Here is a 27,389-nt window from a genome sequence, read left to right as displayed (position 1 = left end):
TGTTTTGAACAAGTCTCTGTTTTGTTTTCCTTGTCTTGTCATCTGTGTCTGCACACCATCAACATCTATTAGAAGACAGTTTTCACTTAGGTTTTATTTTTAAAGCCCTTGAAAACTTGGCTTCAAGTATTTCTCTAAAACATTAAAAATTCATGTTTCACTTTCATTTAACCTGACATTGTGTTCATGTTAGCTGACTTTCTTGTTGGGAGTGGGGGTTCATTTGTTTTGTCTTGCAGGCAATCATTAGCAGGTGATGTATACATTTAATTTTAATTGACATGGAAGCTGCAGTAGCAGTTACTAGGTAAACAGTAAACTTAAAGCGCCTATAATCAATATGTTTAATGTGAAAATAATTCGATAATTTAAAAGGGGTCGCTCGTGGTGATGAACCTACAAATAATTTTCACCCAAATCTGCAGCTCTCCTCAACTTTACGAAGCTTTGCAGCTCATTGTTTATCTGTCTGGCTCAGACCTTTACCTATTATTTTGGTTCACTCTCATCGTTTTCAGTATCATTTTCGGCTGCAGCAGGCAGCTGTTCTCAGCTCTAAAAACCCACTATACACTATCTTCCCAGAATCAATTCGCAAACAGACACATTCGGCAACAAGCTGGCAAACATAGTGGAGCATTTAGCAGCTAAAGAGCCAGATGTCACCCTCAGGAGTTGGTTCAGACCAAAAGCTTGAAGAGAGTGATATTGGACTTTATTAAGTGGACACAAACACAACAATGAATGATAATGTTGGTCTGTAACTAACGGAATTGTTTACGCTGCCCCCAAGTAGCCATTAAAATCAGTTATTGCAGGTTTAAAGGAATAATATGACCTGTTTTCTTGGCAAGAGTTAGATAAGAAGATGAATATCACTCTCATTTCTCTAAATATAAAGGTGCAGCCAGTTAGCTAAGCATAAAGAATGGAAACGGTGAGAAACAGCTAGCCAGGCACTGTCTGAAGGTATAAAAATCCAGGCAAATGCCAAGGAATAGGCAAAGACTCAAGGAAGTCACTGTACCTGCGCGAGAAATAGCCCTGCACATGTCTGTAAGTCAACTTAAAACAACCTACAGCTTTGTCCATCTCAGCCACACTTTCATTTTCATTAATTGTTGCTAGGTAGCTACCAAGGAAGTTGGCGTAAGTGATGTGTTGGTTGCGAACGAGTCAGTTCTGTGAGCATATCACTTTTTATCAATATGACAGAATATTTCAATGTATTGAAGGTGAAGCATCTTGCATATTTATTTCTTGCAACAAATAGGAATGTGACTTGGGCAGTGACCAACAAAAGTGGTACTAAATGAAGAACCGTTTGGAGCTGGCTCTTGGAAAGGAATGGAGCCATAAAAATCTGGCTCCTTTCAAAGAGCCTTAATTCCCATCACTAATTGCGCCCTCATTTTTAATCCCACCCACAATGCTCTGATTGGCCGATTGTTTCTCCAGCTTGGTAAACAACTGTCAGTGCAACATCAGAATTATTTGAATCAGTGAATATATTACACATGCAGAGGGCTGGAAACTGGCAATGACAACAACTGCACACTCTTGGTTGTTATGGACTTTTTTGTTTTGTTTTTTCCACCAGAATGAAAAAATCACAATAATACCAAAATAATGCTGATGGTTAGAAAAATCAGATCATGCAGTCCCGTTTTTCAGTACAGTCATCTCATAAACATTAAGGTCCTTTAGATAGAAGGGTTCTTATCTATTTCTTCATTTAAACCCAGGTCTGTGTCCCAAATCACTCCCTATTTACTATAGAGTGCACTATATTTACTGTCCGCCATGTGTAATGTCAATATTACAGTTGTGCAGCGTGTCAGTGATGAAGCAAAATGATGAAGAGTAAGTGTCCGAATCTTAATTTTTCTTCTCATTATTAGTGTCTTATGTGTCCTAGGTTATATTGGGAGTAGTGAATGAGTGAACAAGGGAGTGGTTTTGAACACAGCCATAACAAGCTAAGGCACTGACCTAAATAAATGGTCATTGCGTTTATGGACTGCTCAATGCATTCTATTCCCTTCGCATTCAAGAGACTTTCACATGCATGCATGCTCTTCGTCAAAATATCACGGCATGTGCTAATCTGGATTTTAAGTTCTGTATCTATATTCACCTTCTAATCCAATGTGGAAACAATCACCTGGGCTGGTAAGACAATATACAATGTATGTGTTGTTACAAGGTGTCACAAAAATATTTTCAAAGACACATAGAGACAGGATAAAATCCAGATAGCCATCATGAAGGAAGTTGAGGAAACGTATAGAAAAAGAATCTTGAGACCTCTGTCATCATCTCTGTCTGCTTTGAATAAAAATGATCTCCATTTTCTTCTCACATGCTTTGCATTTCCTACTTTTTATTTAGTGTGTACATTAATAGAGTGTGCGGTGTCTATGCCTGGTCATGGGACCTTTAGGTCATCTTTCAGCAGTAATGTGAAGTCGTGGCCACCCTGAGGCACTGCTGGCTCAAGCTGACATCTGAGACGGAGTTGCTCAGCTGAAGATCTTCCTGCTTTCTACTGTTGTCATACACACTTTAACTGAATGAGAGCGGACACATTTGCTATGTTAATCTGACACTCTTATACAACAAACACTGGCCCTAAAATTAATTACAATCCTAAAAAAATTACTTTACATAAAATATAACATTTAGTTTAAACGGCCTAGAAATAATTACCGTAGCTTTCTGATTTGAAGTCATATATAAGCTTATTTGTTTTTTTACATGCCTCTAATGCAGCAGCTACTCTTCCTGGTGTCCACAAACAACAAACATAACTTACAAAATATACATAAAATACAACAAACAAGATGTGCAAAATATACATAAAATACAACAAACATAACATGCAACATACAAATTATACATACATCTAAAACAAGACCTACAAAGCTTATAAAAGAGTAGCACTATGTGTGCACATAGAACAAACTACTGTCAAGCAGAAAAGCATCACAACACATCCACACAATTATTAAACAAACCAATCACCCAGGTTCATCGATGTTTAGGTTATTCATAGTGTTTTTGGCGGGTAGTCTTTTAAAACTGGCCTTACTGGGTGCTTTGACAATGAAAATTGGTAACTTATTCCACATTTTGATGGCTCTATACATTACAGATGTGCACACCTTAGTAGCCTGCCGAGTTCTGCAAGTACCAGTATGTAGGTTTCTCACATATTTGTGAATGCAGACAATTCATCCTTATGACATCCTGATGCTAATTTAAAATACAGTAGTAGTTTATGACTGTGGCAAATACATCAGTGGGTTTAGTCTATGGCATTAGTGATGGTGGAAATAATCTCTTCTTCATCAGCCTCTATTTCAAGATTATAAGTACAATCAAAATGCCTCTTCACGTCTGGCTGATGTGGATTTCTTAAAGTTCTTCTTTAGTGGGTACTGTGTGTTATAACATCCACCCAAGAAAAACGGACAAACATCTGGAAAATAGTTAAAACACAACAAAACACCTAAATATAGAAAATGTGTGATTTGGCAGCTAGCTGCTAGCTAGTTGTCTGCTAGCTCCACCGCGCTCCACCTTTTTGCCCAATTTTGGATTAGCCGGGAGTTAGGCGGAGTCAGGCACTGACGGCTTGAGCAACCGATCTGAGCTTCAAAGTCGCTCTTCAGAAATCCATGGGTGATGTCACAGAGACTTTGTTCATGTTTTATACAGTCTATGGTAGATCCTCAAAACAGTCTTGAAATCTTAAAATTTTACTGTACCTAAAATCACGGCCTTGATGTGAGACAGGAGTAAATGTTAGAATAAATAAAATATCATCTTTCCTCATTATCTGATCTGGTCTTCCTCTTGTATAAGTCTCTTATAAAATGACATTGGCCTTCACTTTCACTAGAACCTCTTGAAACTGAGTCCCAAGGAAACTGCAGAGCACGCTTTCCAGTACCACCTCCAGCAGCAAAGAGAGACAAAAACATTTGAATAATCCTTGCCCCTCCTGCCCATTTGATCTTTTCCCGCCCCCTTTATGTCCCAAAATACAGAGGCGAACCTGTTGCTCCCAAGCTTAGCAGACACAGATAGCTCAGACAACATACTGGGCATGGGGGCAGCACGGGCACACATCTAGTAGACGCACTACCAAAGAGGAAGACGGAACATAATCATCTGCCACTTCAACTGGATCCCTGGAAAGGTTAGTTTGATCATTCCTCAGCTCCTGCATGCACTGAGAACCCGATCTGCCTGCGCGGTACATAATCTCTTTTCCCAAGATGACATTGTGCCTGAGTTTTCCATGGCTTATAAATAACAACTGCTCTTACTTTGACCAGATGAGAGAGTAAGATAATACGCACATTGAGAGAAGTCCTCCATGGAGCTTGATGGGACTTTAATGAGTTGCAGCCAAGGAAGGAATCTTCCTGCAACTCCGTTCATCCTTTAAAACCCTTTTGCTTCTTCAACTTTGCTGAAATATTGGCATGGAACACCGTGGTTGTCTTTGAAAGTTTTTCAGAAGGAAAGAATTAATAGAGATTATTAGGTCAAGAACTCAAAGCCTTCTTTTCATCGTAAGGACGTGAATCAGAGAACGAACTGAAGAAAGACAAGAAATATAGAAGGTTTGGTTTCTGAGCTCCATACTGACTACCCCATTACTCATTTGACTTGAATCTTAGGGGTGGTTAGGGTCACTAAAGAAGCCATGGAAGCCACAGAGGGTGTTCAGGAGGCAATGGTAAGCGAGGCTCTGACTCAGTTCAGGGCCACCTTGCAAGCTGCCATAAGGGAGGTGCATGTGGACGTAAGTGCTTTCAAGCAGCGCATAGAACAGAGGATTGAGGAGCTGTGCATTTCCAATGGACCCTTGGCTGGGGCGGTGACCAGACTGCAGGAGGAGAACCTGCAGCTCAGGGCAAAGCTGGAGGCCCTCAGCTGCCTGGTGGAGGGTCTCGCCGGGGTAAAGATCGAGAGGGGTCCTGCTGAAGTGAAGGTGAAGAACGTGGGGGATAGTATAGAGAACGGACATGCACTGATACTGCCCAAGACCCAGGAAGACCAGAGAAGTCTGGTTAACTCTGGAAGATCAGAGAACAGCCAGTCAAGTCAGTCTACTTCCACATACTCTGAAACATCAGGGTCAAGTGGAGAATCAAGCCATGCTGCTGCTGCTCCCAGCAACACCCCAGCCCCTCCTCCATGGAGAGCAAAGAGACATGCTGAAATTAACGTAAGTACTCGTCCTGTTTTTCTACAGAATAAAGAACATTATAACCCGCCTCTGGGTTGCTACAAAAGAGGGATAACAACATAAACAGCATCATTGGATATGTATGTTGGTAATATCAGTAGTAAAATTCCTGTATGGATGGTGAGTAACAGGTGTAGGGTGTTGTAAAGCTGTGCACAAATCAAAATGGGCCTGGTCACCTTTAATTTACACCTACCAACTTGTCAATTGGATTGGGTGATGCTCTGTTTTGCTGAGAGGACACGAAAATGTAAAAAATGGTAAGACGATCGTGCTTTAATTATGCGTGCATGGTAACAGCTCAGTTTGATGCACCACTTTACTTGAAGAGGCACGATGTTGATGCTGAACTCCTTGATTTAATAAACTTTTATGATCACGAACAGTGTCAAGCAGGTTTCCTCTCAACACATCATCGCAGCATTATTGTTTGGACACCGCAATAGTAACTAATAATAATCTAGAAATCACTAATATTCATTAATATAGTATGTCTTTGTGTCAGATATTTTCATTATATATTGTGTTTTCCTTGATTCAGAGCTATTTATTAATTAGTTCCTGATTTGATCCATAGTCACTACTCCGTAACTGCTCAAGTGTTTGGGCTGCGTTGGTGGGGGTGTAATTGCTTTAGGTAATGGTGAGACATCCAGAAATATGATCCCGTTTGAGTAATAGATCCATATATTTGAAGGCTTATCAGACGCCACTACACTGCACAGATGTTTATAATACTGTGAGGGAAGATTTTACAACTCTGGCAACTTATCACAGTGACAATCATTTAATCACAATGCCTTTATCCTTTAAAATCACACCAAGCACTGACTTTGTGTCAGACATTCAAATGCAGTGTACATGAGCCTGTCAAATGGTCACTATAGATTACTGCATCATCCAACCAGAAATCAATCTGTTAATTGGAACCCAGTGGTATATTCCTCAACCCTATTTTCCATGTATGTAAAAATTCACCCTTCAACAGATCGGACATGCTAACAAATTGATCTTTCCTGGTCTATTAAATCCTATAGGCTCTGCATGACATGCAATTAGTATTATTAGATATTAGCATCTTATGTTTCATTGCAGACTGATAATAATATCTAGCATTACTATTACCTTGAATATTGCCATTACAGGGATTATGCCCTTATATTGGCCCAAATTAATTTAAGAGCAGCCCCACCTCCACACACATGTGCTTTACACACTTACACCCTTCCCTACCCCCATCTCAGCTCTCTTTTGCTCGTGACCTGCTTTTATAACAGCAGGTCCTCCAAAGGGCACATGTATTTTGGGGTCTGTGATTTGGGACTGAGCTGCAGCTCTTTAGAGCCTCTTCGTGCTGCATATCAACTTCAACAGCACGGCAACGTACTTCCTTACTGTAAACACACACCGTTTACACACATTGATGGAGACAGATACAGGAATGCAGGTGTAAATGATCAGTTCATTCGCAATATCTGCTTTAATAATAAACTCAGATTTTTTAAATGAGCTCAAAGCCATAGTTAAGGACATAAAGGACTAACTGTCAAACAACAACAGTATACTACACTACATGCTGCTAACAGTATATGCAGTACACATTTTGTGTTGCATTTTAATGACATAACTCACACGCACACTTTAAAGACAGGTATATTAATAGATCTGTGTCCTCTAATCACTCAGGAATCTGGATTCCCGGCCAATCCAAGTCTCAAATCTCGTAATGGAAAGTTGAATTGCGTCTACATCCCTGTTAATAATAACCCCATCCCACACCCTGAGAGGGACAACCAGCTGTCCTGTCAAAATGCACACCCTGCCAACATTCCTCTCCACTGAAGTCACCTGGTCTTTTCCCACCCATCAGCCTCCCACTCTGACGTACCACAATTTAACCCCCCAGTACTAAGATAGCCCTCTGATTCATTAGTTAATACTCTGCTCCATCATTTTCAAATCTGACACCATCTATTTAAAAAATATGTTGAGTTTGTCTTCATCCTTGCAGCTAACACATCCACTTCATGCAGAGAGTGAAAAAAAGTGAAAAGGTAAGCAGGACTAGAACTCCTTCCTCAAGCTCTCCTTTTTTAGGTCGTCACACAACAACTTCCATCACTTTTCATATGTGCAAACGAGTGCAACACCATGAACGCCTTTGAGGAGAGAGGGTTCTCAAAGTGTGCTGCATGATCCCCATTTGGATGATTATTGCATCTCATGTTGCTACCAAGCTGAAACCAATGTCAAGTTCCTGAAAATTTACTGTAGCACCACAAATAGCTCCAGAAAATCTCTGAACTTTGTTTCACCATATGAAGATGTTATGGTGAACGTGTTAGCTGACATCCAGCAGACACGAAGCAACATTAGTTCACGTGGAATCGTGTTTCTGTCCACCTGACATTCAAAATGCACTTCCGTTAGTTTAGTTTTAGTCTCCACCAACTCCTGAGAAATATCTGGCTCCTGCTCTGCTAAATGTCCTACTGTGTTCACCAGCTAGTTGCTAACTTTGGAAACAAGGTTGGTGAGAGCGGTGAGATTGAACCAAACCGTAAAGTTGTGCGCCATAAAACCAAAACAATGAGGTGAAATATTCTCTCTGTGGGTTTGTCAGGCAACAGCTTTTTCATTATTAGCGCAGCTAGGTCCAGGTGTTTGCTTAATTGACAGTTGTTTTAGGTGTCTCAAATTTGGGTTATTCAATTATCTGGTTGTGACAAGGAGTTACACTGTATGTAACTCCTTGTTCGCCATGAAATTAATTGGATTTTCAAATCTGAAAAATAAAAATTGGTACAGTAAAATGGGTCAACAATGTAATACTTTATATCATTGTGGCATTAACAATCAGGATCCTTAGTGGTGAGAAAAACTTTTTGGCCAAATGTGTTTTTCTGACTTGAATTAACGGACATGCCTGTGTTTGTCCGTCTCCAACCAAAGTGTATTTGCATGTTTCTAGGAAGGAGCCAAAGCGATATGGAGGTAAACCCAGCCAGAGGTTAAAGTGATTAACAGGGTCAGACAGAGTCAGACTGTGATATCCTACAGGAGCAACCGCAGAGCCCACATATCACTGTGGTGATAATCTCCCTCTTGACGACGAGTTGACGGACTGGCTGAAATGGCTCTATTGCATTGCTGCCAGATCACTGCGGGTCTCTGGAAAGCAAAATCCAGGGGGTGGGAGAGGGGGCAAATACAGGCCAAAGCTGCAGGCTGATATACTAAGGCACTGTTAGAACAGCTCAGGCTAACTCCCTGATTTCCAAAACATCCATTTGGGGCTATATTGGGATGTAAGAAGAGTGGAGCGGAAACTCTTGCAAAGAGGCTGATTGCAAAATCTAAAATTGTCTCTCAGTGGGAACATGGGTTTGTTGGCCACAGCTGTCACTAAAAGAGATGTTTTCAGCTGTTAACAGCTGAAGATCACACCTTTAGAGAAGTGAGTTCACACATGCACACAGCGACAGATTTACCACGGAGGATAAAGGCCTAAAATTAATTTTAGCTCCACACCATGCAGCAGTCTGAAAGACAAAAGAACTATCTTCCTTTGTTGTGAACAAATCATTGTTGGGAGTGAAAAGCCCAAGAGTGATGTTGCTAAGGCAAATGTAGAAATAGACAGAGACACATTTAGCTGAATGTCTTACATAACTCATTTATCTTCCTGAAGTCATGGCTGGCAATGCAAATGGGATTCCTTTTACAATTCTTCATTCAGGTTTGTTGTGTTATACTATTCTTAAAATTAATTAACCACGTTTTGTTTATATTATTTGCCTCTATCCCATCCCCTCCCACTGTTACTTTAGGTGTGTCAGCCACTGCCATATTCACAGGGATGTGAAATGCTGATTTGTTGGACACTCCTGGATTCCCACATCAAACAGAGGCAAATGAAATACAGTCGCACCTATTTCAGATTAGATTTTTAGATTCTCAATTAGAAGTTTGGAATTTTTTCACCACATCGAAAAGTTGATAAAGCAGAGCTTCTTACTGTAAGTGTTCTTACATACAATAAAGAACAGTAACTACAAAATTGACTTTAACATTAGACAGATGTTTTCGCACAATACAATCGAACCAATAAGAATAATACCTATCAGAACCAACACATACAGCATCCTGTCGGAGGAAACAGCTAGATAGCTTTAACTGACTGTAAGTCAAATTGCTTAAACGTTAACTTGCCAGGAATAAGTTAACAACATGAGTATAAATCCCTACAAGGCTCAGTGCATGCCATTAAAAAATATTCGTGTTCATAGTTGCCTTATGACATTAATCTTACGTTAACTTGGTATGTTTCTTTGAGGCTGTGAATGGCCCTCCCAGTTTGTGCTGGTCATTGTTTAGTCATGAAAAGACACAAAATAATAGAAATGCATGTTTTGTATGTCTTGTCTTTACTGAACAGGGTACTGATACAAAAGGAGAGACAAATGTTACCACGTCTGCACAAGAGAATGGGAACCAAGGTAGGCAGACGATCTGAGAAGTTGCACAAAGGAAACCTGACAAGCTAACCTCACCTTTGGTTAACGTTTGGTTATTTCTTCTCAGAAAGCTCATCAGTGGACTCTGATGCAGCGCAAACTGTTGAACCTGTTCCCCATTCCCACCGGCCTCTCACCTCCATCACGAAACCAAACCCAGAGCCGTCAGCCAAAACTAACTCTCTTCATTCACCTGTGGAAACCCCCAATGTGCCTGGTCTGTTCATACAACATTGTTTGTTTTTATAGAAAAGATTCAACACAGTACACAATATATACAATTATTGATGACAATATGTAGATTTCAAAATATCAGTCAAGAATTATCTTTCTGCTAAGGTGTAAAAGTCTCTGAATGAAACTTAAAAAATTCAATCAAAATCAATTCAACAGCATCCAAAAGGCAACCAGTGTTGATCAATTCTTATTGTGCTATCACTTTGTAGTCAAATAAACCTGAAAGTGTCAATCACGTTGCCCACCATCAGCCATGGACATCATGATTTAGATTCACGGTCAACAGCTTTAAAATGAATTAACTCTAATTTATCAAATGGTTACATTAGTGTTTTTTCTTGTATTACATTTTATTACATACAATTACAAATGTTGTGTATTCATACATGTTGAAATAGTTTGTACCTGCAATGATTTATTTTATCATTAAAATTGGAGTTTTATGTGAACAAATGCCTTAAAAATAATAATTGTTGAGCAGTGGTACATAGAAATCTGTACCACCATCACTGTCAAAGTTCGTTTTAATCATTGAATGAACGTTTTTCTTCCAGACCAGGAAGAATTGGGTCTTCTGACCAAACCGCATCATCCCCTCACTGCAATGACAAAAGCCAGCTCCGAAGCTCCAGCTGTTCCACAGTCTACTGCCTCTGGATCATCAGTAGAGTCTCCTGCTAAATGTGGTGAGCGGAAAATCTATTTGGTTGTGTATTTCAATGTGTTTCTCTGTTTAGTCAGTATAACCAAACTCATTATTCTTAAATGCTCCTTAATTCTGCTGTTTCTGTTATGTGGTTTATGCGATGGGAAATCTACATGGAGATTTACATTTATATTACATTTACTCATTTGGCAGACACTTTTATCCAAAACAACTTATGGAACAACATACAAGCATCAATAAAGCATCAAGATTAGCAACTAACTATTATTTTCATTGTTGATTGATCTGTTGATTATTTTCTCAATTAACTGATTAGTTGTTTGGTTTATAAAATGTCAGAAAATGGTAAAAGTCAGTGTATCCCATAGCCTAAGATGACATCCTTAAATGTCTTGTTTTGTCCACAACCCAAAGATATTCAGTTTAATGGAGAGGAGTAAAGAAACCAGAATATATTCACATTTGAGAAGCGGTCATCAAATGAGTTTTCTATAAAAATGGCTCAAACTGATTAATCGATTATCCAAATAGATGTTGATTCATTTAATAGTTTAGTTGATTAATCGTTGCAGCTCTCATGACGATGTAGACAATCACAACGCTCAATCACATTCTTTATTCAGATTTTCCCTTTTTCAGATGCTGATGAACCCCAGCCCCATCTTCCTGTCACTGCCATGAAGACAAAACCCAGTCCAGAAGGTTTGATTGCCACCAAACCTGCCCAGTGTCCAGCATCAGTGCCTAAAGCAGCTGGTCATTCTACAGCAGAAGCTCCAACAGGGGAAGCAGGTGAATATATTTTAAGAGGTCTTTTACTTAATATTATTGTGTACATATATTGCAGACTATGGAGATGCATTCCTAGGATTTGATCCCCTGCACTCCTGGGAAAGCATTCTGTAACGTTGTGTTGATGAAGTTTTGGACTTTGTAACTGTCAGCACATTAATAAATAACAGAAGCCTAGAGCTCTTTCTCTTCAAATTCAACTCCCTTCATTAAATACACTTCACCTGACACATCAAAGCAATTTCGTATTTCAAGTACAATTTGTCAGCAGCAAGCACACACACAAACACACACACACACACTTTCTGTAATACTGTGTCATTGTCTGTTTTTTATTTTCACTAAATTAAAGCTGGATCAATTCCAGTTATTATTCTATTCCATCTTCACTTGTGCAGGCACATCTGGAACAAAGGAGCCGTCAGGCTCTGTATCACAGGCGTTGGCCCACCTTCCTCTCACAGCTGTTTCAAAAAGCAGCTCTGAGACTTCAATCTCAGAATCCCCGACAATGAAGCCAGGCGGATATCCATTTAGACGCGGTGAGTACAATGATACAATATCACTATGAATCGTCTTAAAATATACAAAAGGGTCCTCAAACCAAGCGTGAGAATAGTTATATTATTAAATTATGTATGTATATACACTGACTTTTTTTTTTTTTTAAGTGTTGGAAAATTTAATTTCATGTGCTTTATTTCTCTCTTCATTAGATATCACTGAACCCAAGCCACACTTGGCTCTCTCTGCCTTGACCACATCCAGCACAGAGTCTTCATCAACAGCTCAGTCGCCAAGACTTTCGTCATCACAAGAAACCGCATTAAAACCTGGGGAATATCCCTTTAAGCGTGGTGAGTTAAACCAGGGTCTGTCTCTAAAATAAAGCTCATGGGTTGTTCCTTTTTTATAGTTTCTACATTCTTCTTCACTTGATGTTACATATTTTCAAAGATTTTTTTATGTCCTTTATTTTAAATTTTGTTTTCCAACATTCTCCACTTTAACCCATCGTTTTCTGTCTTACCTCATCAATGCAGTACCAATTCTCAAGACACCCAGTCCCAGTCTAAAGAGAAGCGTGAGCTTTCCTCAACCTGCAGGTAAAATACAGCCTGTTCACGGGACACTTTTTGTTTGTTTCTGTCTCTTGTATCTCATGTCATCTTTCTTGTTCACCCAGACTTTCTCTTTGTGTTTCTGCAGAAAAACTGCTTCCCTCCAAATCAATCATAAAATCTGGTTTCTCACCTAATTTGGACAAGTAAGTTGTGGCCAGATGAAGTTCACTTACTGTTGACAATTGTTAGATTGATGTGTTGATTTGTCTAATTTATTGGCAGCTCTAGTCCAAACTTAATTTAAATCTGTTGTCCACTGTTTTCTCCATAGGAAAGCGAACAAGGCAGGGGGGGTTGAGTTTAAGCAGGATGTGATGAAATCACAAACGCTTCCACGCTCAAATGGAGCTCAGGCCAAACGGGCCCTCTTTGAGAGGATGAACTCAGAGCCTACAAAGTTAGTGTATTTAAAATATTTCCCACTTCATCCTAATCCATATGTTCCACGGACTGACTTTGTCAAATAGTGAGTTGCATTTCTCTTAAATAGACCAAAGGATTCAAAGCCTAAACTGAAGCGCTCTCAGAGTTTTGGTGTGTCCAGTGCCAGCGGCATAAAACAGATTCTCTTGGAGTGGTGCCGCTCAAAAACCATTGGCTATCAGGTACGACAACAGGATTTATTTTCATTTTTTGTCATATAATAATAATAATAATAATAATAATAATAATAATAATAAACAAACATACTGTATGCATTATATTTGTTTCTCAGCACTTTATGGACCTCTCGTCCATGTTAGCTTAAAAGCTATGTGTTCAAATGTGATGGAGCTTTAGATCAGATCACATTATCTTCATCAGCAGATGGATTTTGCCCAATTTTCATTGTCAAAAGAAATGGAAATTTGAACATGTTTACTTCCATGACAACTGTGCAAACGTATAAGACAGAACGTTGTTGAGCTGCTACTGGAATCCCATAAAATCACCTGATGACATTGTATTCAGTTTTCCATATGATTTCACTACACTGTAAAGTACTTTGACCTTTCTTTTGTTCTTTCAGAACTTCAGCTTTGTTCCCTTTAGGCATTTGCTTAATTTCTCATTGGTTACTTTTCAACACATGATTATACAAGGAAGGCCTGAAAAGTAATTTAATCTGCGGAAAAGCCAACAGGGGAACCGAGATTAAAGTTTACTATTCAATTTCTGTAAAAACAAAAACACATTTTAAATAAAATGCCATTTAAGTTTTTTAAATATAATGGTAGGATTGTGAACATCAGGATTTAGGTTGTAAAACACAAAAAGATGTTAAATAAGCTTTGAAGACACTTTCCTCTTATCTCACACTAGACAGTTTAGCAGTATTGCAGAAGACAGACTGCAGAAGGCAACTCAATCAATGTCAACATGAAAGGTTTAATGCGATATCATTATCATCTTTCTCTCAGAACATAGATATCCAGAACTTCTCTTCCAGCTGGAGTGATGGGATGGCCTTTTGTGCTCTGGTCCACTCTTTTTTCCCTCTGGAGTTTGATTACAACACGCTGCAACCGGCAAACCGCAAACACAACCTTGAGCTGGCCTTCACCACCGCAGAGTAAGCTGGCTAGAATGGACTGAGTGAGGCTGTGAGTGAGTGAGTGAGTGACTGTAATTTGATTACACTGAAGTACATTTGTACCCAAATTAAAGGTATTCTAACATAGATGATATTTTGAAAGGTACCACAGTTTAGTTGACTGGTAGTCTCGTATGGACAGTGATAAACAGAAATTTGACAAATTCAGCAATGAATCAAACAGGTGTAAACACGGCCAAAATGTACATTAAAGCAAGACTATGATATGATTGCTGAAAGGCGGCCAGAAGAATAATTGTAAATGCAAAATTATTTTAGAAGCATTTTGCCCTTATACCAAGTTGGGAAAAGGCAAATGAGGAGAAAGAGGTGACCTGACATGGATCAATTTCCTATTATACTAATGGTAAAACACAGTGCAACAGTAGTACAGAACTCCAAAAGTCTGCTAACATTAGCATAACATAAGCTACTGGTCTTACCAGAATAAGTAAAGCTGTATCAGCACAACCCCTTAGTGAACTGAATTCAGCAAAGGTGTGTTTTTATTGCTACTGGATTTCACTTCGTTTGTAAAACATAGAATATGTTCAAAAGTTACCTAGTGAATTGTTCAGTTCTGAAAACTGTTAAAAACCTTAATGGAAAAAAGCAATTTCTCAATTCTCGGCTAGGTACAGTAACTTCCTGGAGTCTCATCTGGTGGCCTGTCAACAGCTCATAGCCAAGAAATAATATATATAACCCCTGTAAAAATGCTAATTGTCATTTTTACACTTTGGTTTGTGTACAGTCTGAAACTAATGAGATATAACAGGTTAATTGGTTAGTTAGTAGTTAGTTGGTCATTCACTCTGTTTCCAGTCTTTGCAAGCTAAGATTATATTTAATGATGGGTATCCTATTTTTTCATCTTACCAAGAAGTCTAACTTTTGCTTTAAAACTTTGTGTGACTTGACTTGGACTTGACCGGTATGAATTGAAAGATACCCAAACAGAAGGAGTCTTGGCTGGAGCGGCAGCATCTTCTGAAACAGAGCAGACATTCAGGCCAGTGTTCAAACTGTATGTCTACTTGAAGCTCAGCAGCACACGTTTGGTTGTGCTTTGAATGATTGTAACTTTATGTCAACATTTTTCCTTTCAGTGTAAAAACATAAATCACTTCTTTATAGTGTATCCATCTTAAATCCCATGATTATACTTTTATGTTTCAGGGTGCAGGCTGACTGTCTCCGTCTGATCGAGGTGGAGGACATGATGATGATGGGGGACAAGCCAGACCCCATGTGTGTGTTTACATACGTCCAGTCCCTCTACAACCACTTAAAGAAGTTTGAATAACTCAAGTGTTCACTCTTGATTGAATCACATAAACGACAACTTTAGTGTGTGACAAATGTCTTCTCTGCCAAATCCTAAATATGTTGATCAGTTTTATACTGTATGTGTGTATTCACCCCATATTCTCAAGAATTTATAGTGCATCGACACTGATTCTTAAAATTTCTTTTGAAATGTAATGTGTGTGGCTTTAATGTTGCTGTATTTACAAAAGGGAGGAAGATTAAGAGAGACAAAAAGACAAATAAGGTCAAGAGGTGGAGTGCAAGTCTGTAAATAATTTAACTATTAAAAATATGCATGGAGGAGTGTCTCGGTGTATCAATGGCACAAAATATGATCATCAGAAGCCAAATTCACATCATTCAAGTGAGATTTAGGATTGATGTCAGTGATAATAGTTGGCATGAAATTAATAGAGGTTGCAGGTATTTTACATTATTAAACAATTCACTGTTAACAAGGAAGAATACGTCACCTCGCTGCATCAGACATATCTGAGCCAACTCTCTATCAGCTGAGAAATACCATGAAATGTGGTTGTTAGCTCAGATAAAAAGCTAGTAAGTACGACCTTGACCTCAAGTTAAGATTTTTATATCAAACTACTCTAAAGGTCAAGAATGAAATTTCATGCTCGTTACTCCCCAAACATCTATCTAAATCTACTGTAAATGTCTCTGTCCATGTTAGTATGTATAATGAGGGGGATGGTGTGGGAAACCAGGCCATGTATCGTCCATGATCAACCAACAATAAACTATCAACCAGGTATCCAGGGGTCCACATTCATGACACGTTTAGTCGGGGAACCCATGATAAAAAAAATTATTTTTCATACATAGCATTTGGTCGCAATGGCAAATAAGACTCGTTTAAAATTGTATATTTTCCTGCCAACCGTGTCAAAACTATTTCATTATATGGAGGTCCATTCCTAATCGTAGTGTGCATTGCCATCTGCTGGTAGAATAAATGTACAGCAAAAGGCCAGTGACATAAAATACAATTTAATTTTTACAAACCTTTTCTTTTATAATCTTTGATAAATCTTAAATCTTTAAACCCCATTTTGAGATCATTATTTGGCATTACAATGTATTTTTATAGGATAAAAAGTTAAACTCACAAAATGCTTGTTTGTGAACTGTTTATAAGCTGAGCAACCAACGTCTGCAGAAAAGTTTAATTATGGTGCGTTTAAGACTTCAAACCAGTTAGAATATATTAAGCTACTATGTTGTTCTAAATCAAACCTTTTAGTTTTAATATTTTCAATTTGTAAACGACGGGATAAACGACACGCTCAATAAACAATGGGCGGCAGGAGTGTAAAGTGTTATGGTCTAAAAGAAGTAGAAGAGTTGTTAAGTCGTATCTACAGTGTTTTTTATGGGGCGTGAATGCAACGCTTCCCAGTGACCAGGCATCCCTTCCGGTAGATGAGGTCAACTTTTCCCCAGATCCGCCATTTCAGTCACGGAGTTTCTTGTTACACATTAGTTTTTGAAAAATCATTTTAACGCTTAAGTTGTTAAGTGTTGGAGTTTGCGGTGTAACAGAAGTTCCGTCAACTTAAACGCCTTGCTACTATTGGTGGAAGTTGGTAAAATTGCGGTAGTATACCTTTGTTTTTAAGGGAAACCGTTAGTCAATCAAAGTTTTTGTATGAGTTGCGGATAGGGAGAGGCGAAGGGGAAAGGCCTCAAGCCTCGGACAGGATTTCACAGCCATGGCCGGTAATTTTGATGCCGAAGACCGTGCTAGCTGGTACTGGGGAAGACTCAGCCGCCAGGAAGCAGTTTCTCTTTTACAGGGACAGAGACATGGCGTTTTCCTGGCGAGGGATTCAATTACCAGCCCTGGTGACTACGTGCTGTCCGTTTCAGAGAACTCCAAAGTGTCCCATTATATAATCAACAGCATCAGTAACAACCGGCAATCTGGCTCAGGTAACGTTAACGTTTAATTGTTGATTACATAGATAGGTAACGTTACTTGACTGAGCCTGCTACAGGTTCCCCCGATACTAATGTGACAATATGTATTTACATTTTCATTTTGGATAACTGTGATTTAGCCCCAGTTACGTCCCACTCGCTCGTCAAGCTACGCCAAACGTCCTTTATGAATTTGCTCATTTAAGTGGAACTTGGTAAATCTTGAAATATACCAGCCCTTTATCACATAAGTTTAAATATTTGCTGTGTTTTTGGAGGGTACTCTCAATGTCGGCATATATACACTATGCTAATATTCATTTTTTAGAACTAAAAAGAGAACTTAAGATGAGCTGTACCCTACTCGCTACCGCCCAACGTAAGTTCTTTTGGACCGTGTAGCTTAAGCTAACTGCCTAGCTAACGTTACTGTAGGTAGAACAGAAGTCAGTCTAACGTGTTAAGACACTTTACCCTGAAATTATATGTTGGAAATCATATCAAAGTAACGCTAATGTTGTACAAATTGAATAAGTTACTATATGGATGAGCAGCTTAAAGTTAAGTAACTGTTGGGCTACTTTTTAAATTGAGTTTGGTGTTACTTTACCGATTAGCTGGCTAGCTATGAATAAGCATTCACGCTTTATTAATCCAACCACCGTACTTAATAACTTATGAAGATTGTTTGTTTGCGTGTTTTCTCCTTGTGTAGGGAGCAGGACGGTAGCTCGGCGCCCAGCAGTAACGTTAGTGAGGTGGGCTGGGCAGCTGTTGGCTGCTGCTGCAGGGATTGAATGAACTGGGCAGGCTGGGCTGTCACAACTGGAGGATGACTGGCCAGATTGGTGTTTCAGGAATTTCTGTGATCCTGCCCTGTTGCACATACATAGGCCTGCTTACAGGTCTGCTGCCGTTGTGCTTGTCCTTTCTAGGCTTCCTTGGCAGTGGGTCCTTTTTTATCTGTGTAGTAACTCATCGGTTTGGGGCCATTTTGGTAACTATATTATCCAAATCATTTGGAAGTATGACACACATTTTATGGTTAGTAATAGTTAATAGTGATCAAATTTCTTTTGGGATCACAAGTGAGTGGCTGATGTGTAGGAACGGTACCTATTTTGGGGCTGTTATTTGAAGCGAGTATGATGTGCACACCAGTGGCATTAAAATAGCTTTTTGCAGAAGCTAGTAGTGCAACTGCCTTTCTCTGCCTAAATGCTACTCAAACTGACTCGAATCAATTTGCCTGAACATGTTGGCTAAAAAAAAATCAGCGTTTACACAAAATGATGTGGGCTCATGCAACTATATTTTGTTATACAATTTGTTAGGATTGATTGATACTACTGTATGTATTTGTCAACCTGTTGAGATTTTGCCATCTTGTTTCTAGCGAGCTAACTGTCTGTATTTTCAATCCTTAATATCCCTGGTTGTATTAGGACATTGTGGGCAATGTTGCAAATCAGTGAGCAGGATTTCTTTATGGCAATATTGGATTTACTGAATTTTTGCATTAATGTGATGAAATGCCTTGATTTGGGCTGGACGACAATAATTATCGCAATATAATGTTTTTCAATAACAAATGTTCAATAAATGTTTGATTTTATTTACTTGAATTATACATGAATTAGGACTTTATTTTTTAAATTAAGATGTTTATTTTGTTGTGGAAAGAGGAGTGAAGCTTTTACTTAATGTTACTCGCGCATATTTGTTGACAAAGATTTTATCATTATTGTTTTGAATGTTCCACCTTAGATTTGTGAAGTGATCCACTGTTTAGCCTCAAGTGTTGCACGTAAAGAAAAGTTTAAACCACAATTAACCATCAGGTTTCTTCAGCTTTCACTCAGGAGCAAAAATCTGCCTTTAAACTCGAAAGAAATAACGATTTGATGCTTATCGTGATAATTATCGATATTGAAAGATATGAAACTTTTTATCGTGATCACTGATAAAGGATATGGTTGGACTTTTCAGTAAATAGTTAATCTCCTTGCTTGCTGTGTGAATGCAGAGTAAGTTAGAGCAAGCTGGTCAGTGCTGCCAGTATGTGTTGCCCTTGTTGATCCATTGTGGGACATGACTTTTTATTTATGTGTTAGATGGGTTTGTTTCTATGTTTTACCTTCAGCAAACTAACAAAGTCACCTTTCCTCTGCCAGGTTTGGCCTCTCCACGGTTTCGGATTGGGGATCAGGAGTTTGAGGCGCTGCCGGCCCTGCTGGAATTTTATAAGATCCATTACCTGGACACCACCACACTCATAGAGCCTATTAGCAAGGCCAAGCACACGGGATTCATCAGTTCCTCTGTTGGTGTCCCACAGCAGCCCGAGGAGGCGGAGTTTGTACGGGCGCTGTTTGACTTCCCTGGCAACGATGAGGAGGACCTCCCCTTCCGCAAGGGTGACATCTTGCGGGTGCTGGAGAAGCCTGAGGAGCAGTGGTGGAACGCTGCTAACCAGGAGGGCCGAGCCGGAATGATCCCCGTGCCCTACGTGGAGAAGTACAGGCCTGCCTCGCCCACTGCTGGCCTTGGTCCTGGACAGGGGGGGCAAGTTGGTGGGGTAACGGGCAGCACAGATGGAACAGGGGCCCCTCAGGCCAACCCTCTGGGAGACCCAGGCCAGTATGCTCAGCCTGTGGTCAATGCCCAGCTCCCTAACCTACAGAATGGGCCTGTCTATGCCCGGGCCATTCAGAAGAGGGTGCCCAACGCCTACGACAAGACGGCGCTCGCTCTGGAGGTAGCAATTCCACCCACCATTCATTTTCTCCCAGGCTGTCCTTTTTTCCACTGTTAAGCTCTTTTGGCTCCCTGTTTTCTTTTTCGTGTCTCAGCAGAGGCAGCTTAGATTGTCCTTCTTGTTAATGGCTTACTCATGCATGTGAGCATACACACAAAATATCTTTACAAATGCAAGCTGACAGCACACATGAAGACACTCACGGTGGAGATGGCTCTATAGAGAGACAGACAAAGATCCTTCACATTGGCCTGTTTTTATGTAAACATTGTGGCCCACTGGATTAATGTCAATGTTACATTGTATGTTCATTACCACTGGAGCCTAGTGAAACAAGGCACGTTGTTTTTACTTGTTTTCTTGGAACAGCGTTTAGTCAGATTAGTAAATAAAATGCAAACAATGGTGGAGTTTAATAACACAGTGCCTTCACATCACATATACTGTTTACTGTGACAAGCTGGCTGTCAACAAGCTGATGGTTAATGAGCCTAGCCTGCAAACTCAGAACTCAAAGACCTTGTGGATATTCATGCAGATTGGCCTGAGCAGCTTTTCGGGGCTCCTGGTGTTGTCTGTGCAGCCCAGTTCGAGTCCTCTCAAGAAACACAGAGGCCACCATTTTGTTTAAAATACCAAGAGTGGAAGATGGTTTATATGTTTGCTTCTGTATGAGATAGAGCAGACTAGATGGCATTACACTGTTTATGAACCGCTGCCACTGTTAAATAGACTACAATATATTTGTGCAGCCTGCTAAGTGTAGGGAAACAGTGTGTGAAGTCAAGGTTGACTGTGCAGAACACAGAGCTCTAATTGTAGATAAGGACTATTACTTTGTGATTTACATGATGTTATTTTGAAATCAAGTCCTATTTAAAGTTCATTGCCTGCAGAGCAGTTTATAACCTGGAATTACAACATCCTGTGACTTCCTGTATTTTACTTCTGTGCATCCACATCACCTGATTTTTAGTTTTTAACACAAAAATTCACAATTAAACCATCATAGCAGACAGACCACCAACACATGTAAAATGGGCACTGCAATTAGGATTTGACTAACAACTGATTTGGATCTTATAGCCTCATCCAGACATCTGAATTAATGCCATTAACAACTACTATCTTCAGATAGCTGTGGTGTTGTGCCCATTATTCATGGCTGGTTCTCGCAGTTAGAGAAATAATCGACCAATTAGAACTTTTTCTAATTATGGGTGAGAGAGCAATCGGGCATTAAAGTGGCGGTGAAAGCGACCGAGTAGGTTGTCAGTCTGGCAGAAAATGTATAGTGTAGGTCACAGTTCTGTTAATAAGAGTCTGTTTCCCTGTTGGAAAGTGAAGGTGGTTAGTGCTGGCTAACATCTCCCTGTGCTTCAGACTCTGGTGTGGAAGCTGAGCAGGACTGGATGGGGCAAAGTCACATGACTTCACACGCGGTATTATGTTTTTAAGGAAAAAGTACAGAAACACACACTATGTGGAAAATATTGATAGGATTAAAAACTGAAATAACCGTAATGGGGAAATTACTTCCGTTACCTTGATGACCAATGATGAGCTTTTTCTACGTTTGCACCTCCCGTCCAAAATAAAACCGTGAATCCGAAGACCTAAAATGGAGAAGTTTGAAAACGCTGCTGACCCTGTTATCGCTTTAAAACTCTAGGACAGGCAAAGATGGAGGACTTCAAAAATGATGATGCAGTGGCTCACGTCTGGCTTATATGAAATAAGTCATGCAAAACATAATGCTACGGACAGTGCTTTAGTTTAGGAATTTTCAGTAAAATATTTTGTACTGTGCAAGTAACACTTATAGCCTACACTTGTACTGTGCATGATGTCGTATTTACTTTGCGACAACGTCCAGTCTGTTTTCCGCCGCCACAGTCGCTTTGGACTCCTGTGTTACTTTCAGTAACACTTGCACCTCGTTGTTGGTCCACTTTATCTATGAAAAATAGCGAAAATGTCAGTTGCTCCTTCTAATTTCAACCATGGCTTCTCTCTTGACTGAACATGACGCCGCTGGGACGGATGTGTCACTGAAACTGATTGATGAGGGCAAAACAAAATACCCTCCCCAAACAGAAATTGACATTGCTGTATATCAATCAAACTAGGGTGTCTGTTTGCGGGTCTGCTGTTCTGCAGTTGTAATGATGAAGGCGGGTCAGTACATTTTATGTCTATGCTGTTCTTCATGCAGGCTTGAAAGAATTTGAGTCAGACATTGAGCTTGTATTGATAGGTTCGACATGCAAGAACTGATCCTGCCAGTTAACAAGGAGAAGAAAGTGCAGTCGGTGTTTATCCCTGCATTTATGCTTTTGTTTTGTCATTAACAGGTGGGAGACATGGTAAAAGTGACCAAGATCAACGTGAATGGCCAATGGGAGGGTGAGTGCAAGGGAAAACGAGGCCACTTCCCCTTCACCCACGTTCGACTGTTGGAACAGCAGAATCCTGATGACGAGAGCTGAGAAACACACGCACTCCCATCACCTCGACAGTGTCCAGCTCACCCCTTCTCCTTCGGTCATTTTGTTATGTTTGGAAAGAGAAAGATTTATACAAGCACACAAGATATGAACCTATGCGCTAAACTGGTCAGGCACTCCTGACCCTGCCAATGCAAGACGGTTTAGGTGATTTTAATTACATTTTGAGGAGTTTACACTAAGGTCAGACTGATATTGGTTCGCCTATTAGCTTTTTTTAAGTCAACATTACACACTGCCACTGTCGGCTTCCTCTTTGACTGCAGGCTCATAACAATTCTCAAACAATATAGATTTGTAAAGCTTAAGAAACATTATGTGTATTCAGACGAATAGCAGCATTTATTGGCTTAATATTAGTATGTTACATTTTAAAGGAATACACAAGTAACCACACATTAGCTATCCCACAATAATGTTGCAGCACAAGATGGGACCTGTTTTACACCCTGTCTCTACCTATTAGGCATTATTTATAACACGCACAGTCTAAGTGCAGTCTCAACTAATGATGCTTATAACCATTTACTTCTTAATTATCACCAGTATCAGTATCACCAAATAAGACACACACAGTGAAGTGCTGCCTGACTTTCTGTTAGTCAGTGAAATTTGATTTCCGTTCTTGGGCATATGTAGTGCTGATGAGAGTTACTAAAACTGTCCAATCACAGTGTCTGTTAGTTGATATTACTTATTGTTTACATTTTGCTTTTGTAAGAAGTCAACGTGAACAGGAAATGGACCAGCACCAAAATACAAAAATGTTTTTTCTTTGGTCCAAACTAAATGAAGCCGTTTCTTGATCAACAACTATTGGATGCGGTGACTGCACACAGCATCTCAAGAGAGGCTACTAACCCTAAAATAATTTATTCAGTTTTGAATTGAACAAATGAGCTGTGTAAGACATTCAGTAGAACAGGGATGAAAATTGTTTAAATATGTGCTAAATGTCAGTTTGAGAGTTTCAATCCAAAATGGACAGTATTGGGCGCCTGTAACTGATATCGGTCAAACCTTAGTTTATACACACCTCCATCCCAGTATTCGAGTCTGCACCACACATGCACAGCAGAGTCTACCTACTTTTCCCTTCCTGTGTTATCGGTGTACAGCAGGGAAAAAATCGATTGCACGCAGGAGACAAAACACTCTCTCACAGAATCATGAATCAGTGAGCTTTTGTAACGCTAGACTGTGAACCTTGGAGTGAAACAAAGACTTTTCCTCATGACTCCATCTTGTGGAGAAAGATGGTCCTCTTCGCAAAGACAATTTCACCAACTTATTACATCCTACACTACAAACTAAGTCTTCTTTTTTTTTGTACTAAAAGTGGAAAATATTATGATAGAATTGACTATATATACACACACCTTACAGGCAAAATACTGTAAACATTCTTTCATTCCTTATAATTTGATTTTCTTTTACTTTTTGTTATCAGAGTCTGTTGGCCTATTATTTTATGGTCCTTTTTAAAAACACTATTCAGTGCCAACATGGCTGACTTCAAATGCAGGAGTGGGAAAGAACAAAATAAGCACCCTTTCAAGGAGGAAAGAAAGATCCCCTGAGCCTGATACAGAAGATGAGAGGAGAAAGAATAAGGGATTTTATTTATGTCTTCCAGCAGTGTTTTTATGACATTTATTGTCATCCACAGATGCTTTAACGATAAAATCCACCCTAAAACACTCATTTTATTGCATTTTAATGTGTAACTGGTAAAACAGACATTTCTTGTGCCATTCAGATGCCATGATTGACATTTTCTGTAGGTGTATTGTTTCTTAGGAGCTGTTCCCACATTGAATACACATGCTATTACACAGTTTTTATGAACACACACAAGCCTACTGAGCATTGTCAATATAAAATAAAATATAAAATGATCTGTTACTGGAGGAGTTTGGCTCTGCTTTGCTAAATTTCAATTTCCAACATCAGAATGTGCCCTTTAACCTTTAACCTAACGTAGGCAGAGCAATCACTATACTCCGGTTACCTCGTGAACACTAATTAGGTGGCTTGCAAATGGTTGTAAAGAGGGACGAGACCAATGTAACACTGTTTCCAGCAACAATAACACTGTTTTTAAATACTAATGCATTATAGCAAACTAAGATTGGTTTGTACCATATACTTGTATGTGTCAACTTTACCATGATACATAAATGCAATGCCGGCAATGCTAAACTATAGTGGGAACAAAATGGTGAGTAACAAACCCCAGCTGCACGCAGAGGTTTTTTTGTTATTATTATTTTTTTTGTCAGTCACCAGGGAGGATCGGCAGAGATACATCCTCTCTAACTCATGTCTGGTATTGGAAAAGATGAGGAGTGTCAGCAGGAACCTACTGCCTAAGCCTCCATCAGTCAGTCTTGTTTTTGATATGTTAAAATGAACAGCGCGTGGCCATGTGCTTTCCATAGTACTCCCATAAATACATTTTATCTTTGTGCTTTCTAAATCAACAAGTGCCACCATGTCCAGGGGTCAGATGTATAAAAAAATGCCTATGCACACAAGTCACTTCTCCCACACTATGATATTAATAATAAAGAAGACTATGATCAAATGGTGTACTTGCACATACATCAAAACAGTATAGGCATGCGACATGGTAAAGCAGAAATGGGGGGTGGGGCTGAGAGGTGGAATTTAATATGCCAGTTTCAAAAGTGTGAATGACTTATGTGGTTACTGTATCTATATTATAAAAGCAATCAAAGACATGTATTCATTTATTTCCTTTGGTGCCATACATTGTCCCAGCTGTGTTTAATGGAGAACTGTTTAAATGTAACCGATATTTGGTGACATTATGCTATTCTGCTGTTCTTTTCAACACTGTGTCTTAAGACTAATGGAACGAATGGAGGTGTTGATTTGCAAACAGTTAATGGTGCGTGTGTGTCCAGTTATAGCTCAACTGTGGGAGTAGAAATCAGGCCTGTGAACAAGAGCACAACTTCATAATGAGATTGATAAAACAAACCAAGAAGAGCAGATGCATTTGTATGAACACAGAATGTTTATGCATCTGACCCCAGATATCCTGAAATGTAGTCTGCATTTAAAATGTGTTTAGAAATTGTGAAATTTTCCCTCCATTCCTTGTTATTGTCTCATTTAAGGAAATAATTGTTTTTACACTACATTAATGCCATATTTTTATTTCCATATGTTTCTTGAGAATTTTGAACAACACCGGTGGGTCATATACAGCCCTGTATATATTAATAAACACAAGCAATAGTTCCCGCCAATAAGTCCCCACATTCCACATTTCTTTGTTGTAGTGAAATATTTGAGCTCACCAAAATATTGGAATAAAGCACATTCAACATTTAATGCGCTGATAAAAAGATGTGTAACCTACATTATTGACTACTAGCATGGAGTGCCTCTGTAAAGCTGCTGCAAATGTGTGTTAGTGATGTGGGGCAAGTAAAATGCTTTATGAAATCTGTCACATAATGTTTAAGTATTTTTAAATTATCTATTGTATAATTTGTAATGACAAAAATCTAAACTGAAAATACAACTGTTATGTGTAGGGTTGTTTTTGCACAGTGTTACAGCAATTCAATATCAACACAATGGTGGTGGTTGCTTTTGTCACACTTCCTTTAAAAGGAAAGAAGTGATTATGTTTCACACACCGGTCTGTCCATTTTGTAGTGGTACCACTTTCCCCCCCTAATTTTTTTAATCTTATTTTTCTGTTTGTTGCAATACCTTTATGCAAAGTGTTAATCGGGTATTGCATCCAGATGCATGGCACTGAACTCACACCTGCCTTTGAGAGAAAATATTCTCATTTCATTGTCATGATATCACTGTAACTCAGCTGTGCCACCGCAGTTAGTTGAAGACCAATGACTTAGAAAATGTTTTTAGAAGATACCACTGATCCTACAGTGTGCACCTTATCTCCTCTACAGCTCAATAAAAAATGTATTGTCTCTTCAAGCCAAATAATATTTAAATGTTGATTTAATTTTTTTCACAGTGATCATATGTTTTTGGTTTTGTGACATTTTACTCTGACTTCGAAGCGGACCGAACAAGCAAAAACAGGATTTTTCTTTTTTTAAAGAGATTGTACAATGTGTCAAACTGTTGAAAATATAGTTAAAATGTACCTTTTTTATTTTCTGTAGCATGTAATGTGTTAATATATCTAGTCAATAAAAATATAAATGCACCAAATGGTCAGTTTGGGCTTTACATCACTCACTATATGGTGTGAAGTTATTCCATTTAATTAAATTCAGTGTTGTCCATGCTGAATTGGAGTTTACTTTGCAAAGTGCTCATCCAGCTTTTCACTCTACTCTTACATGGGGTACCTGCTTTTTCAAGTGAAGGTTCTCCATCAGATTATGTCCAACAATAGTATACCTTTTGTCTAATGAACTCCCAGAAGAGATTTGTGGCCCCATGAGCTAGTCAACCATTACAACATTGTAGTTAAAGACAGAAGTGAGAAGTGATTTGCGGCCAGTTGATAAAAGGAAGGCATGTCCCGAGGGTCTGCTTTGTGGTTGAATTATTCTGTTCTCCTCTTACATTGTATACAGTACCTTACTATGAACCATTACTACACTGCATTGAATTATTATTAGTAGATAGGTTACCATATATTTGTTAGAAAATAAAGGAGGGAAAACTGTAAGCATTGTAGCTTTAC

The 27,389-nt window shown here is 39.2% G+C and overlaps 2 protein-coding genes across 2 annotated transcripts; both read left to right on the top strand.

Moving 5' to 3' along the window:
• The first annotated feature begins 4,717 nt into the window (after positions 1-4,717).
• Positions 4,718-15,756, top strand: LOC123963057 (smoothelin-like protein 2). Its single transcript, XM_046039579.1, has 13 exons — positions 4,718-5,242; positions 9,702-9,762; positions 9,848-9,997; positions 10,572-10,703; positions 11,324-11,476; positions 11,875-12,018; positions 12,193-12,333; positions 12,520-12,582; positions 12,686-12,743; positions 12,872-12,997; positions 13,091-13,205; positions 14,001-14,152; positions 15,353-15,756. Exons 1-13 carry the CDS (start codon positions 4,718-4,720, stop codon positions 15,477-15,479), a joined length of 1,947 nt encoding a protein of 648 aa, XP_045895535.1. The 3' UTR covers positions 15,480-15,756.
• A 1,154-nt stretch (positions 15,757-16,910) lies between these two features.
• LOC123963103 (adapter molecule crk-like) lies at positions 16,911-26,931 on the top strand. The gene is made up of 3 exons (XM_046039629.1): positions 16,911-17,431; positions 19,594-20,177; positions 22,532-26,931. Exons 1-3 carry the CDS (start codon positions 17,212-17,214, stop codon positions 22,664-22,666), a joined length of 939 nt encoding a protein of 312 aa, XP_045895585.1. The 5' UTR covers positions 16,911-17,211; the 3' UTR covers positions 22,667-26,931.
• The last annotated feature ends 458 nt before the right edge of the window (positions 26,932-27,389 follow it).

This window comes from Micropterus dolomieu, linkage group LG23 (assembly GCF_021292245.1).
Source record: "Micropterus dolomieu isolate WLL.071019.BEF.003 ecotype Adirondacks linkage group LG23, ASM2129224v1, whole genome shotgun sequence".
Lineage (NCBI taxonomy): Eukaryota > Metazoa > Chordata > Actinopteri > Centrarchiformes > Centrarchidae > Micropterus > Micropterus dolomieu.
This window is presented reverse-complemented; position numbering and strand designations above follow the sequence as displayed.